General features: G+C 39.1%; 1 protein-coding gene across 1 annotated transcript; it reads right to left on the bottom strand.

Moving 5' to 3' along the window:
* irak4 (interleukin-1 receptor-associated kinase 4) lies at nt 1–7,218 on the bottom strand. Its single transcript, XM_061035812.1, has 11 exons — nt 6,847–7,218; nt 6,450–6,595; nt 5,379–5,549; nt 4,706–4,866; nt 4,559–4,623; nt 3,476–3,590; nt 3,271–3,380; nt 2,489–2,675; nt 1,814–1,876; nt 1,365–1,529; nt 1–333 (listed from the first exon to the last, which is right to left on the bottom strand). Exons 1-11 carry the CDS (start codon nt 7,005–7,007, stop codon nt 271–273), a joined length of 1,407 nt encoding a protein of 468 aa, XP_060891795.1. The 5' UTR covers nt 7,008–7,218; the 3' UTR covers nt 1–270.
* Nucleotides 7,219–15,680: the final 8,462 nt, after the last annotated feature.

The raw sequence follows: 15,680 nt of genomic DNA, 5'->3' as shown, positions 1-15,680 counted from the left end.
TGTTGTCATGAATTTTATTCTTTTGTCGTCACAAACCGGTGAGGATGATTGTTTCCAACCTCTGCAAGACATGAAAAGACAAAACAAGAATACATACGCTCTTATAAAAAATATACTGAATCATTTAAAAGACAATATTCATGGAAAAAAAATACGTATTTGTCAGTCATGGTAAACAAGCAACATTGATTTCTCATTCTCCTCTGGTGAGAAGCAGGTGCACTGTTACTTCAGCAGGCTCAGAAATCTTTTGTCTTCTCGTCTCTTGTTTCACTTCTGGACCTTATGATCCAGTGAAATGTTTTTGACCACTCCTTTCACCTCCATCAGGACCTGTGGAGAAGGTAACGCTGTACATCAGACACAGGCATACAAGCTGAAGCATATCAAACATTATAGTTATTTGTCTCCAGTTGATCATAGTTTGATTCACGCCTAACTTTGATGATTTCATTGTGTCCCTGCCTCTGCCACATTCAGTAAAGCTTGGGGAGAATCTACTGGCTTCAATATGGATGAATGTGTGCGAGACATAACCTAACCTCACATAACAACACAAGCTCAAATAACATAACTTGAAGGCAAGATGTCTTTTACTTTAGTGCTTCATTAGAGAACCAGATTCCTCAGGTGCATGAAACATATCTACTAAAGGAAAAGATTTCTGAGAAGGAATCTGTCTGTGTGAAAAAAAAAAATCAATTTGAAAAACTAAAACAGCTGAATTGCTCCCATTAAAAGGTATTGTCTGTGAAGCTAAAGCCTGATATACGTAATCAAATATACCTCTGTTTCATAAACTGACATTAATCCCCCCAAAACTAAAACACCATATAGGCCAGACTGACTCTTTAGTCTATTACAAGTTGAATTCTTACTTATGCATCAAATCTGCAGATGAAAATGAGTGCACTTTATACTCATGTTTAATTTTATATGCCTCTCCCCCCCCCCCCCCCTTTTATTGATTTATTTTGATCATCTTAGAAATTCAAAATTAAATGCTGTTTATAGGCAAGCACAACAAACAGCTCTAACAGCATACTGTCAGTATTTTAAAACATCTTTCTGTTTGAAAAGGGCGTAAGGAGGAAGGACAGAACCCCCCTTTATTCCTGTTGAAATCAATAAATAAATAAAGTTGAGGCATCCAGAACAATTCAATGGGATGTAGTTCAGAGCCACAGGATATGGCAGTCAGATCAGAGATCTTAATAGACTGACTCCGACGTCGTTATTTCTGTCGTTTTGAATGGAGGTTGTTAGTTTTCATTGCTGCTCCTGGAGCTCATCACACGAGCATGATGACTCCGGCACAGTCGGCTCAAACTATAAATCTTGATACCTGTCTCCTCTGACTGTACCTGCTTGATGACGGGCCGTCTGTTTTTCCTCTCGAGGAGACAGTTACAGGCCAAAGAGTACATACTCTCCGCCTGGCTCAGCTCCCAGTCGCCCATCTTTTTGTCCAGGAAGTCCTCCAAGGTCAGATCCTCGTCTTCATCGTCTATGTCGTACCTTATCTCCATCTGTGGGAGTGTTTATATTGATAAGTGCTTGTGTCATACTGGAGGAACTTGATTTTGAGGGTGCATTTTTATTTGCCATGACCTCCAAATTTGGATTTATATACCGCATATAAAACCATGTGAACACTGATCAGCACAACAAGAAACCTGTCTTAATTACTCCCTAATGACTACTAGCTGATAACACGCGCCTTACTTAATTAAACGCTAAGTCTGTAATAAGCTGTAATCGTAAACTGATGCTTGATAGATCCTGCAGTCAAAGCCGCTTTTGTGCAGCTTACCAGGAACTGTGGCTCACGGTTTTCAGCGGCTGGCGGGAGTCCAGACAATATTTCCAACAACACCTGTAGATAGCAGAGAATGTGGGGTTAATCACGTGGCTTTAAGGTAGACAGAAAACCTTTATTACCCATCCATGAGCCCGGCAGGATTACAGACGCTGTAGTGTTTCCACAGCTGTCCTATAACACACATATAACCTGTACATACTGAGCTGTAAGGAAGGACGGGCAGCTTCATACAGTGCTGCTGACCCTGTCAATCATTCGTCCAATGTCATACATGGGATAATACGTTTGACATTTATAGAGACTGACACAATGCAGCTGTGCACCCTTAACTGATTCAGATTTTTTTTTGTTGCAGGGAATAATGACAGTTGATACATAAAACAGAGCTCTAGTTTCACAAATGGGGAGAAATCTATACACTAATGTTTGCATCCCGCAATTATGTACGTGTCAGTACTTTAGGAGAACCTTGCACTCAAGTAAACTGCTGAGTCGGGGTCAATATTTCGCATTACCGCCGCACTTTCTCCTTCCTGACATTATACCCCTATGTGTGTGTGTGTGTGTGTGTGTGTGTGTGTGTGTGTGTGTGTGTGTGTGTGTGTGTGTGTGTGTGTGTGAGTGTGAGTGCATGTCTCTAGATGTGCGTGTCTGCAGAGAGCCTACCACTCCAAAGCTGAAGACGTCTGATTTTGCCGTGATCTCGCCTCTCAGAGCCTCGGGTGCCATGTATGCACGGGTACCCACGATCCTCTCCGTCATCATGGTTGTCGACGTGCGCTTCGGGGATGCTCTCGTCAGCCCAAAGTCGGAGATCTTTGCCACTAGTTTTTCATCCAACAGGATATTTGCACTAACGGGAAGAAATTAAATGTCGTGAGAAAGGCCTTTCTGATTCACAAATTGAGAGCTCGCAACAAATGTCAAAGGAACAGTCGCACATTTTGGGGAATAATCTCACATTCACTTTCTTCCTGAAAGTCAGAGGAGAGCGAAGCAGCAACATTTATTTAGCCTGGCTCTGCTCGGAGCTAACAACATCCACAAAGTCCCTCTAATGCTCACTGACAAACATTTTTTCCAGTCCAAAAGCAGAAGATCAAAACTACAACGGACAACAACAACATCAGTCTTCCTTTGCTCTAGCTTCATTTGTATCTATCATGTTTGAGAGATGGTTTGAGAAATCTTATTTCAATCCATCTCGAATCCTTCTTGGCTGCACTTACTCTGTCCTGAGAGCTTTTTGAGATCACATCTATCTGATCTGCAGAAGATGCATGATGTGATTACATGTTAATGGGTTCTAAGAGTGGGTTCAATTTTTTCCCTCAGACTCTCAGCAAAATAAGTGAACAAGCGTATTCTCCAAAATGCAAAACTTTTCCTTTAAGAGTAGATCATTTTCGGTGCGTTCATAAAATGACAAACGTGCCTCCTCTATTTACCTTTTCACATCTCTGTGGACATGATGGTTGTTGTGCAGATACTCCAAGCCTCTTGCTGTCCCTTCAGCGACTGTGCACCTCTGCAGCCAGGACAGTGGAGGGCTTTCATCCTAGAAGAACAACAAGCATAGGAATAAATGCATTTTGTGACAGGAAAAGTAGTACATTTTAAAAGATAGAATGTAGGGCAAGTGTTGGTTTTTACCAAGCAAGCTAGTCGATCTAGCAAAGAGCCATTGGCCATGAGGGCATACACCAAACACGGGTGTTGTCCATCACAGGAAAATCCGACCATGTCGACTAAGTTGTCATGTTTCAACCTGTAGAAGAGACAGTCTCATCAAACCAGATCTGTATTTTTATAAGTATATAAATCATAATGTTAACCAATCTTGGTGGAGCTGGGGAAACTCACAGAGAAGATGAAAACCACTCTGATGACTGTGAGCTAAATGAAGTTATTTATTTGTTTATTTGACATGGACAATACAGTAACATTGGTGCTTTAACGTTTAACCATGCACAATTCCCAGATGCACTGCTCTTACTGTTTTTTTTAGCAAAATGCTAATTAGCAACACCTGTCCATGGGAGGCTTTTCAAAATAACAGATAGAAATTACAGCTAGGTGATGGTAGCTAAGCTTAGCATAAGAAAGCTCACACACTCTGTCACCAGCAAAACAATTAACTAACACTTAATTTGTGAAGTCACTGCAAAAAACTTCAAACTTCAGTAGTAGCCTACAGGTAGACAGACCTTTCACCTTGTGTACATAAGGCAATGCTAGGCTAGCTGTTACCCTCCAAAGTTGTGTTGAACAGAAGCCAATATCTGTCAAAAGTTACACTGAATTTCATGGTGCATTTTTGGGGGGAATGAATTCAAATCTTTTCTTCTTCAGATAGAAGAATTGATTGTAACTGTTTTTGTCTTGCTTGAAACCGATGGACAAGTTTTTGTTTCAAACAAAATCTCAAACTAATCCTGTAATCCTGTAAACAATGTTTAGTCCTCTTGATAAATCCCCACACAGAAATCCCCTCGAGTGCTTCATTGTTGCACAAAAAGATAATCTAAAAATCTGCAGTTACAGACCGCTTTAACAAAGACTCCTTGAATGCGCTCACTCTCTTAAGTTTGATCACTTCGATGGAAGAGTCGTCCTTAAAAAAACAGATGGGACTGCAAAAAACTAATGACAGTTTTTTATGACTTTTATGAAGTGGTTGTGAGTCACTCAAAAGCAGGCAGATTAACAAGGATCAAGACAAACGACGACACATACGCTCTCAGAGTTTGGATCTCCTGTTCGAACTGAACCCGCAGCTCATCGATGGAGACGTCCTCCATCTGAAAGAGACCACATTCTGTGCTGTGAGTCACAAGCTTGATAAACGTGTACTACGATTGACATGAACATATTTTCACTCACTGGATTGAGTTTTTTAACTGCTACAGGCTTGTCATTCAGGAGACCTTTGTATACTGTGCCAAAACCTCCCTCTCCCAGTCTGCTGCCGCCGTCTGATATAGGGCGATCATCGAAGTTACCTGTGATGGTCATCAGCTCATTGTACAAGAAACTAGACAAACCTAATGAAAGAGGGGAGACAGCACAGGTACTTGTCATGTGAAAGGGTTTTAGTTTCTGCCACCTGCTGGCCAAATTCTATAAAATCACTTTTCATATAAAGCAGCATCCTTGTACAATGCTCCTCTGTGGAAATCAAAATGTCTGTATATTACATTTACTCACATGCTGTCAAAATGTAAACTATTTAAAGTTTTTTGGAACATGACATCATAACTTCACGAACAATCATAGGGAAATGTTTTAACCTTAAAGTCTTACAGTTCAGTACAGACAGCTACAGTACAATCTAATTTCCTTCATTATGATTTTACAGAAAAAAAACCTAGTAGTAGTAGTTTAGTCAAAGTGATATATTGTTAAAGTATTCAGCAATGTCATAAAAGGTCATATATTATGCAAAATACACTTTATCATGGTTTTCTAACACTCATGTGACCCAAACCAGTCTAGAAAACTCCATCCTCCTCATTCTACCCTCTCTCTCCAAATGACTGAACTATGATATATTCACCTGGTTGGTCTGGATCGGAGTTCTCCAGTAGAGTCTGTGTTTGCAGCACAGAGGTGACAGGTGGTGGCTGTGGATCTCTCTCTTCCAGTACTCTGGTAGGACGGGAGCTGTATGTTTGTACAGATCCAGAAGCCGGCTGTGTCACTATGGGGACTGAGTCGTCAACCGTGTCTGGACAGAAAGAAGAAAAAAAAAACATCAAAACAAGTTATTTTGTTAATATATGGTACATGAGGGAAAAGCATGGTCTTCATTTCTTAAGAAAGAAATTACATTTTTTCGTGTGAAGTTATTCAAAAGATTTCACAAGTTGGAAATTTGTTCTACATCTCATTAACTAGACTACATGCAAACACAAGATAGTGTTACATAGAAATCATTCTGATTTACATTTCTGTTTATAAAAGGCAAAGTGTGTTGTGCGGCATTATTGGATTATACTTTGGTCATGAATGTCATTTGTCCGCAAGTCATTTGTCGTGTGTGGTACTATTGTATGACATCAGGTAATCCCATATTAAAGACTCAAGAGTCACTCTTTAAACACTGTATTCTATTTGATTCAATTATTTTGAATAATTTATGGCATTTATGAAGCTTTTAGATTTAAGAACAACACACTGATGGACATTCCTTTATGCAGTCTACATTTGACTAAACCTTGCTCTAACTGCATTTAAATAACGTGCCATTTTTGGCCTATTGACTTTTTGAACAATGCATTACAGTTTAAATGTAATTTACACTTTTGTATATTTTGAGAAAAGTGTTAATGTGTGTGTTGTTTAAAGCTACCTTTTGCATTTTTTTGTACTTACATTAAGGTCTTCCTGGGGCAACCTTCCACTGATACTTTGTACATAGTATGACATAAAATCTCTTGAATTTTTTTAATTTGCTGCCCGGGGTCACGTTTTTGTTACTAAGTACTCTTTGCTACCATCGTTTTGCATCTCATATGACATAGACAAAGTGAAGTTATGAGGCAATAACACAGACCATCATCATTGATTGTATTGTTAGTTGAGTTTTAAGCCCATAATATATATGTTTAATATATACAAATCATACCAGGTAGTAACAGACAAGCAGCAGCCAGTAACTTGTTACTCTTCAGGATGTCCACAAGTTCACCCACTGTACTGTTGGTGGTTCCCCAGTCAGCCAGCAGCTCCATTGTTGGACTTTTACCCTGAAGTATGAGGCCTTCAAATCTCCTGGAAATCACAGATTATATTATATTATCATAGATTAGATAGACAGACAGACAGACAGACAGACAGACAGACAGACAGATAGATAGACAGACAGACAGACAGACAGACATGCAGACAGACAGATAGAGAGACAGATAGATAGACAGACAGACATACAGACATGCAGACAGACAGACAGATAGATAGACAGACAGACAAACAGACAGACAGACAGATAGATAGATAGATAGATGGATAGCCTATTTACGTACTTCACATGAAGCTGGGAATATCGAAACTCCCCACTCGGCTTCCGTATTGAAATAATAACATCTTTCCACCTGTTTTGAGGGTCCAGAAAGTCTGACACCTTGAGACGTAAACTATAGCTGAGGTTGCGGATGTAAGTACAGGAAGTTACTGAATTGTTCATTGTAAGTGAACGTACTGACTCGCCTTTATCTGACAGTCATACCGACATGATGTAGACTACAAACCACAGGGCTGCTTTGGTTGATTATTGTCCTCACCTCCACTGAGTGCACCCATAAAAGCAGAAGAGTAGAAAACGGACTGTAAACAGTGCAGTAATATGTGTCTTTTCCGAGATTGAGCAACTTCCTAAACACAACACACCCACTGTAAAGTCTCCACCTTCAATGCGGAAATAGCCTGCGAGTTGAAATAGTGTAAAAGTTGCTTTTTGTTGTCGAAAAGAGAGAAGTATATTCACGGAACTATTTTTTGGGTTTAGGTCTATATTTACGTTACAGAATAAGCTTGAAAAGCAGAAATAAAGAGAGAGACAGGGATCCTCATTGCCTCCATGCTTGTAGTGTAACGGTGCCCTCTAGTGGACAAAAAAAGAGAAATCTCTTTCAGACAAATTTGACATTGAATTGTGTGTATATAGTAAAGTCTTAATCGAAAAATGCCAGTCTATTTTTAATAGAGGAAAAAAAGGTATTCACAAAAGGGCCACACCACTACAGTGCCACACTGACTAAAGATGATAATCCTTGTTTTCAGTCTTGGGGGAAATACTGAGATGTTAAAGATGCAACATTAAAGATGGCTTAAAGTGGGTGAAAGTGTCCAAAAGTAAATCATGAAACTGAATGATGTGACCAACGTTGCACTACAGGTCAATGAGCCAGATCAGCTGCAGATATGTGACACTGGTCAGTGAAATGCAGATAACAACCTCTGTACTTTAAACTTTGTGTCAACATTTTAAGCCACTTCATATGTTAGATTTGATTTTCTAGCTTTTTCAGTACAATTTGTTTTTGTGTCTCATTGAGTCTGATTATACAGTTTTTTACTCTGTAAATAATGTTTTTTTTTTTTTTATAAAATCTATAAATACACTATTCTTATGCATTTGCACTTTGCTGCTCAGGGAGATGCTTTGTATTTTGTTTTCTTGCATGATGAACTTGAATGTTAAGTCTTGACCGTCTTTGAGGGCATGCCGTTTACTCTGCATTATTAGATTATTATTATGCACACATAACCCTATCACAATGCACTGTATTTTATAAAGTGATCAAATATTTGAATACAGTTCCTCAAATTCTACATAAGTACATTACTTGGGTAGAATTTTCTTTTCAAAACTATATTAATTACGTTTTTTTTGGGAAGGTACAATGCAACAGGTACACATATACAGAGTTAAAAGTTGTTTTTAAGACCACTTCATACCTGTCTGCATGTACATGAAAACCTCTTTGATGACACTTTGAAAAAGGACTACCACTGCTTCTGTGCTCCATACAGACACACTGTCCTGGGCTGTTTTTAGAAACCATCTGATTTAATAGAATAAAGGATTATATATAATTAAGCTAAAATGTTAATTTTACAACAGTTGTATTCTGCCTTGTTTTATTATGTAACTTCAGTCAACAGTTTGATTCTATACCTTACTCCTTTTCTCTCTTTCAGTCTGCCAATCTTGATCTGTCTTTACACCCCATGGATGTGGATTCATGAGACGTATCATTGGCTGAAAATAAGCAGGTAAGAAATGAACAACGCTGTATGTTTACCTGCTGATAAGGTCATTTGGCTAATCTAAAACCATACTGGAACAGTACACAAAACACATCACGGGAGAAAAACTACTCGGTGTTATATCTCTCCTCCTTCCAGAAACAAGTTGCCTTGAATGAACAACTTCATCTCACCGTCCTGTGCCAAATACTGATGGCAAGTAAGCAAACAAATGGAAGCGTTTTCTCTCCAGTCCTTGGATTACATTTTTTTAATTTGCACTACTTAAACTTGATCTGTTTGTGGTGTATTAGAGTTACATTGTGTGTGTTGAATCGTTATGAGTTCCATGTGGACCCAAAGGGTTGGGCTGTCTAGCTGTTTGGGTGAAGGGAGAGGCACATGTGAGTGTCTGAAAGAACATATTACATAAATACTGTGCATGACAATACATTTTATTTGAGTGAAATCACAGCTGAAATTAAAACAAAGCAGACAGAAAGAGTCTACAGCCAAGCCAGTGGATCTGTGAGGCTGTACATAAACACAGCTTAAGATGAATGTTTATGTTTGCATTCTACCATGAAGCTCATCAAAGCACAGAGATAATGCTAACATGCTAATGTTTAGCAGGTATAGTGTTTATTATGTTTCCTAACCTGTGTTGATGTGATAGCGTGCTAGCTGCAGCTGATTGGATGTCGTTAGTTTTGCAGGAATTAAGGGGTCAATTCTATTGAGGATGATGCTGACAAGAATTCAGGGCATGAACAAAATCATAAAGACTCAGGCGACATGCCAGTCATGACAACACTTCTTATAGCCTCATGTTGTCGTGCAGAGATATTTGAATCTGTTCAAAAGTAGTAGGCTGACTGTCATTGATAAAGCATCACAGCTAGCATGATAACGATGATCCACAAAACACAAACTTTTAAGTTCTTATTTTGCTTTTTGCATAAAAATATAATTTGGGTCACAACGGTCAAACTTCCTTACACTACCATAGCTTACGGCATTTAGCTCTTCAAAAACATAGCTTAAACTCAATTTAAAAGCGCCAAAGAAAACTGAAAAAGTAAAAAAAAATGAGGGAAACACAACGTCAGTTTTTTAAGTTCCCTTTTGATGAATTAGACCAAGACTAAGATTAGGAATCTAAACCAAAATGAGCCACTAACAGACCTAACGTTAGCCTCTCTGTTTCTGTTGTTTGTTAGCTTGTTAGCTTGTACCCTGTTGTTGACGCACTCGTAGATGTTGGTCTGCTATCTGTTACAAAGGGACAGTTGTTGGTTACTGTTTTTGTAGATTGTTGAATAAAGATTTATATCCAGAAACTGCACACTCTATAATGTAGGTATACACTGTTGAAACTTTCACTATGCTAATGCTCATTGTTAGCTTAAATGACAAGACTTCTCTCATTTGAACTATGGGTTTTCAAGTTTGTCCGTACTATTGCATATTATGAACCCATCAAGTGCATGCCTCCCCCTTCTGAAAAATAAAAAAAACATCTCTAAATTGACAAACTTTGCAAAGATAGGCCTACATGTCAGTATAATTAAAGTCAGACATTTTTTTAAAGAACATTTTAACAGAAAAGAAAGAAAAACACATTTTTTGAGTTCAAAGGAATTTTAATTAAAAACAAAGACATGTCAATAATATTGTTATGTTTTTCATTGTTGATTCTTTCATGGCAAGCAGTAAGTTTGTGGAAACTGACCAAAAGCACATGGCTGTCAATAATGGAGCATCAACAAGCTGCTCATAAAACCTGCAAAAACAATCCTGCGTGTCATATTTGATTCTGGGTAAAATCTTGATGAGTCCCTACGAAGAAAGTCGACTTTTGTATGAATTTCACAGCTGAGCATCATTTCAGTTTATGCTTGTGAAACAACATACGAGCCAAGATCTAAGCTAATAAACACTCGGGCCTGTTTATTGTGTTTACAGGCTACGTATGCTAACACCAATGCATGTACCTCTTCATTATAAAGCCTCATTTGTTACGCTGTAGTGACTCATAAACTCCCCCCTAATGTACTTTTTATATCTTCTGATAATGCGTGCACATGGTTTGAATTACATGAAAAGGAGTCTTCACCACATGTGTAAACAAACTGCAATCAAGCTATTTTGTATGGAACGGCAAAATTGGAGCCATTAGTGCAATTGTGGTGGAGTGTGTGTCCTCCTTATTCCTGAAGTTTTGGTACCCTCTTCCACCAACACATAATCCTGAATTTATGAGTTTAATGGGTGCCCGTCAGTGGTTGTTTATCTTTAAACATATTCCTTTTCATGTGTGTTTGATTCATGTAATTGTAGGTATGAGTGCATTTGCATGTATCGGCCCCTTTGTTGTAGTGTGTGCCTTATTTCAGAGTGTGTGTATGTGTGATACATCGGGGTGTAAACACTTGCCACAGGGTATATGAGCAGCTGGGTGTAATATTTGTCATATTTATGGAGCCTGATGGACCTTCAAAGCAGCTCTATATTTGATGGGGAACTGCAACCACAAGCTGTCACACTCAGATAAATACTGTGTGTGTGTGTGTGTGTGTCACTGCATCAGCTGCTGTGGGATAACCCTCACATCTGTGAAGAGGTGATTTCTTTGATGTTACTTATCGTCTCCTGCATGCTTCCTCTTACCTCGGCGGTAGAATCCAAACAGCGCGCACACAGTTCACACGCAGAGAGACAGGGAGCGAGGCCAAACTGCGAGCTCTCCTGTGGTGATCTGGGAGACGGAGGGAGCTGCTTTGAAGGAGGCAGTGAGAGAAAGAGAAAAAGAGCAGAAAAAGTTAAACCATTAGAAGGCACAAAGAGAAAAAGAGAGAAGAGGAAAGACAGAAATGAAAGAAGTGATGGAGGGAGGAAGATTGCGAGGGAGAGGAGAAAGAGAGTCCCCCCCCCCTGCTGTTTAGGAACAAGGGCAGAGGCGGGAGAAGTGCCAGAGTGGCTTAAATCACCAGGGAGAAAACTCTGCAGGTGGAGGAAGTGATCAGAGGAAGTCATATGAGGTCTAGGAAACCTCCATCATGGTTAAACAAGGAGCTGGTACACGGCACAGGAGGGGCGATTGGTAGGTTGTTTGGGATTTAATCTATCTGATTTATTTTCATGTACAGAGCTGAGTCGGGTTTTCTGGCAGTCTTTCAAAAACTAAGGTCATCCAAGGATACTGATTCTTTCTGTTTTTTTCTAGCTGCCAAGTATCAGGTTTTACATATTTGATACAATACAATACTAAAGGTAAGATAAGATGAGACAGCTTAAAATAAGGTACGATACAATAAGATACAATACATTACGTTGCGATGCGATACAGAACGGAACAAATTTAGCTGCTTCCACAGTTATATCAATATTTATATACAAAACAATAGAAGCAAAGGACAATCCACAGGTAAACAGAGATGCACATACCAATGAAAAAAATACAACATACAACAAGTTAAGAAAAAAAAGAAAAGACAAAAAACATATAGATACATATTTCTTATGCATGAAAATGTAGATAACAATGCATATATATATATATTTTTTTCTTTTTGTGCCTTTAATGGAGAGATAGGACAGTGGATAGAGTCGGAAATCAGGGAGAGAGAGAGTAGGGAATGACATGCAGGAAAGGAGCCACAGGTGGGATTCGATCCTGGGTCACCTGCTTGGAGGACCATAGCCTCCATACATGGGGCGTGCACACTAACCACTAGGCCAATGCGCCCCAATTATGCATATTTTTCAATTAAACAGCCATTCAAAATGTGGTAGTGTTCTCCAATTCCAGATTGGATATGTTAAATTTGATATATAAATATGTAACTATAAAGGCTATTGACTAAGAAATCTGACTTAATTTAAGACATAGGTTGAAATTTTTTTTTTTTTTCAGCAGCTGACATTTTTTCAGTTCATTCAGGATTTTGGAAAACATCCAGAATTGTTTTTTTTTTTATCTTTGAACAACTTCCCGGGTTTTTTTTAATAACAGCAACACATTTATCTCTCAGAAACAGATGTAACCTTTAATTGAATCTCTTTAAGATGTTAACACAGCGTGCTTTAAACTAGTAAAATAAATGACCACATTGTAAAAGTTAACAGGCAAGGTTTAATAAAAAAAGTACACTTAGATCCTTGAATCAACTGTGATGATTAACCATTAAGCACAAACTGGGGTAAAGCTGTTGTTTGCTTAAACCACTCTTCCATAAACTGATTTTGTTTTTTTTACTGCTTATTATCGTCTCTTCTCTGTGCATACTACTTTAAACTAATGGCCCAGGCAAAGCAAACACCCTCTGATGTATGTCTGCATGCCTGGCTGTGGGTGATTACTGGCTGCAGACAGGTGCATCCAACTCATTAGGTGCAAACTGGCAGATTTATGATCACAAGTCAACACAACAGAGGCGATGTGTACAGTCTCTTGTGATTAATTAGCAGTCTTGTCGGGTAGTGTAACAGTTCACCCGGCTCATCAGAGGTCTCCCATGTTGGAATTCAAATGAGCCAAATGAATGGGAGGACCCGCTTGGGGGGACAGAGAGGAGCAACAGGGGGTATGGGCACAGCATCACGGCCCAATAGAAGAGCTTCAATGTATGTCTGCATGCCCACTGCCTGTCCATACAGGGCCTTTAGCTGTGTGATACCAACGGACATTGAGAGCTCACTGCAGGGAGTCTTCCTTTAAACGGGAACACTGTTGAGCCAGTTTCATGCATTTCTCAAAATACACCCCCCTCTGAGCAGCATTTCATTATCTTTTATTTAGAAATGTGTTCCATTGCAATGAATTCAGAACATTTATTGCTGCATTTACGCTGAGAGCCCCACAACACTGCAGCATGTAAGGTTTGCTGATTGGGTTTAAAAGAGACTGCAGTTATAAATGCAACATATAGAGGGCAGTAGTGGCTTGCAACTTCTTATTATTGGCCAATGTGGTCAACATTAACACATGCTCAAACATGCAGTCAACTGAGTATGGATAAAACATGCAATCACCCCCCCCCCAAAAAAGGTGCAGGGGACATTTATAGAAAACAAATTGTACAGATGTTAAAAATGAAGTGAGCAGATATGACCCCTGTCAAGTTATTTTGATGTTTTAAAGCACTTACTTTTGAACATTTTTCTAATTGCCTCCTTATTCCTCTCCTGTGGGTTGGCACATCCAGCAAAAATATCTGTTGCAGCTGGTTACTTGTCTAGTCTTTCCCCTGGGCCTTTGCAAAAAAAAATACACACACAGTAACAGCTCATCAGGAGTCGACTTCTAAAGGAAGATCTGGCGGCATCTTGAGTGGCAGCTCGCCGTTGCGTTGCACTCGACTGGTCACCGACACTGCCTGATTGCAGGAGGTTGCCCTCTCATATTCCCTCAAAAATCTCTGGCTACAATCCCAAAATGATCTGTCCAGCCGAGCGCACCAGCATGAGAAAAAAAAAAAAAAGATCTCCTCTGCTTGAAGACTCCTTGTTATCCGGGTGTATTCTGGGACATCTGGCAAAAAGCCATGAGTCATGCAATGCAAAGGTATGCACGCAAGCACCTGAATTTAACACAGCAAGACACGTACTGTAGACACACACCATAGGTACATATTTACTCCACTTTTATATGAGCATGTCCTTATTCATTCTTAAAGATTTCATATTAAAACAGAGTTGATTCAATTGATTGGAAACCACACACTTACTCCTGTTTTCTCCTTTGACTTGATAAAGACATGAAATACTTGGACTGGAAATTAAAAGCAGGGCTCTTTCACAGCCTGTGACTTCACTTGGATGATGACATAGCTCTGGTTATAACATAACATGTGCTACAAACCAGAGTGTCAGTCAAAATCCACAACTGAAGCCTTTTAGTAATCTGTTTCCACTTTCAGTTTGGCTGGCTGCAAGCTCCTCAAGGCCGTACTGCTGCTCAATTACAGATGCAGACCCTATTCTACTGGTTTTGAAAATGTATCAAGTCTAGAGGTGTATAAAATCAGACAGCTGTGGTGATTGTAGGGCGTTGTGTATTAGGACACATGGGCCAGTGCACGTATCATAAAAAAATCAGACATTGAGTTGGAAACTAAGAGTGGAGTTGTAATGATGGACGACTTTATGGATGGAAACGGTATGCGCCCAGAAATGGTCTTCAAGCCTTTCTCTACAAACAAGTCATGGGTTCGGTCTAATAATTTTTTTCTCCAGTTAAACCTGTTCAACTCAGTTATTGAGAAATGATTTACCAAATATTCCGTTTAAGTTTTTAGTGCTTCCTTTTGTTTGGAGGTTCCAGTGGATTGCAATTGAGTAAGTCATGTTATACTTTAGGTGAAAGCAAGATTTCCATTTGATGAACTGTTTTGTCAAGTTGATGTGTTATGGAACAATTCACATTCAGATATGAGGTTTTTTTGTAAGTTAAAGAGCAATCTGTCCAGGCTGTCCAGCATTGGCCTGTTGCATGACCACGATTAATACTTACACCCTAATGTTCAACAGTTTTTGTGTCAGCTATTCCATTTTGAAATTGTCTTTAGATTTTATCCAAATGCCTACACAGTTGTTAAAAAAAGTGTAAATTGTAATGAATGGTACTTTGGATTGTAGTTGACATCTTTTAACCAGGTATTGGTTTTCCCTTCAGTTATGTGTGCTTTTTCATATTAAACTCCTATAATGAGTTTTATCTGGTTAAAAAAACAGACTGATATTAATACTGATGTCTCTTTAAAAGCTTACAGCACAAACAAGACCATTTGACAGAAGGTTGCTTATTTAAATTTAGTAATTTTTAATGTCTGCACATGCTGCAGCAGCGTATAGGTGTCAGACGGAGAGATCACGCTGAAGACACTGACTTCGGTGACATTCAGCAGCAAACAGTCAACGTGAGTGATACATTTGATTGTTAAAATACAGCAGGATGAGTTTCTTTGTCAGCAAAACTCAACTTACACTTGTGCAGGACAAGGTCAGCAAAGAGATCAGAGGTCCCACTTAGTCCACAGGAGGATGCCATAATTGACACAAACCAAAATTAACCCAAGTTAACCCAAGTTCTGCACTCTAATCAACA

Source organism: Labrus mixtus, chromosome 4 (genome assembly GCF_963584025.1).
Source record: "Labrus mixtus chromosome 4, fLabMix1.1, whole genome shotgun sequence".
Classification (NCBI taxonomy): domain Eukaryota; kingdom Metazoa; phylum Chordata; class Actinopteri; order Labriformes; family Labridae; genus Labrus; species Labrus mixtus.
The sequence above is the reverse complement of the archived record's forward strand: the minus strand, read 5'-3'. Positions and strand labels throughout refer to the sequence as shown.

Bases quoted from the DNA above. Each gene is read 5' to 3' on its own strand.
- irak4 (XM_061035812.1), bottom strand. From the start codon at position 7,007: ATGAACAATTCAGTAACTTCCTGTACTTACATCCGCAACCTCAGCTAT. The intron at 3,381-3,475 runs GTAAAAACCAAC...TTGTTCTTCTAG, and splicing joins TAGATCGACTAGCTTGCTTG to GATGAAAGCCCTCCACTGTC. The intron at 2,676-3,270 runs GTAAATAGAGGA...TCTTCCCGTTAG, and splicing joins GTCCACAGAGATGTGAAAAG to TGCAAATATCCTGTTGGATG.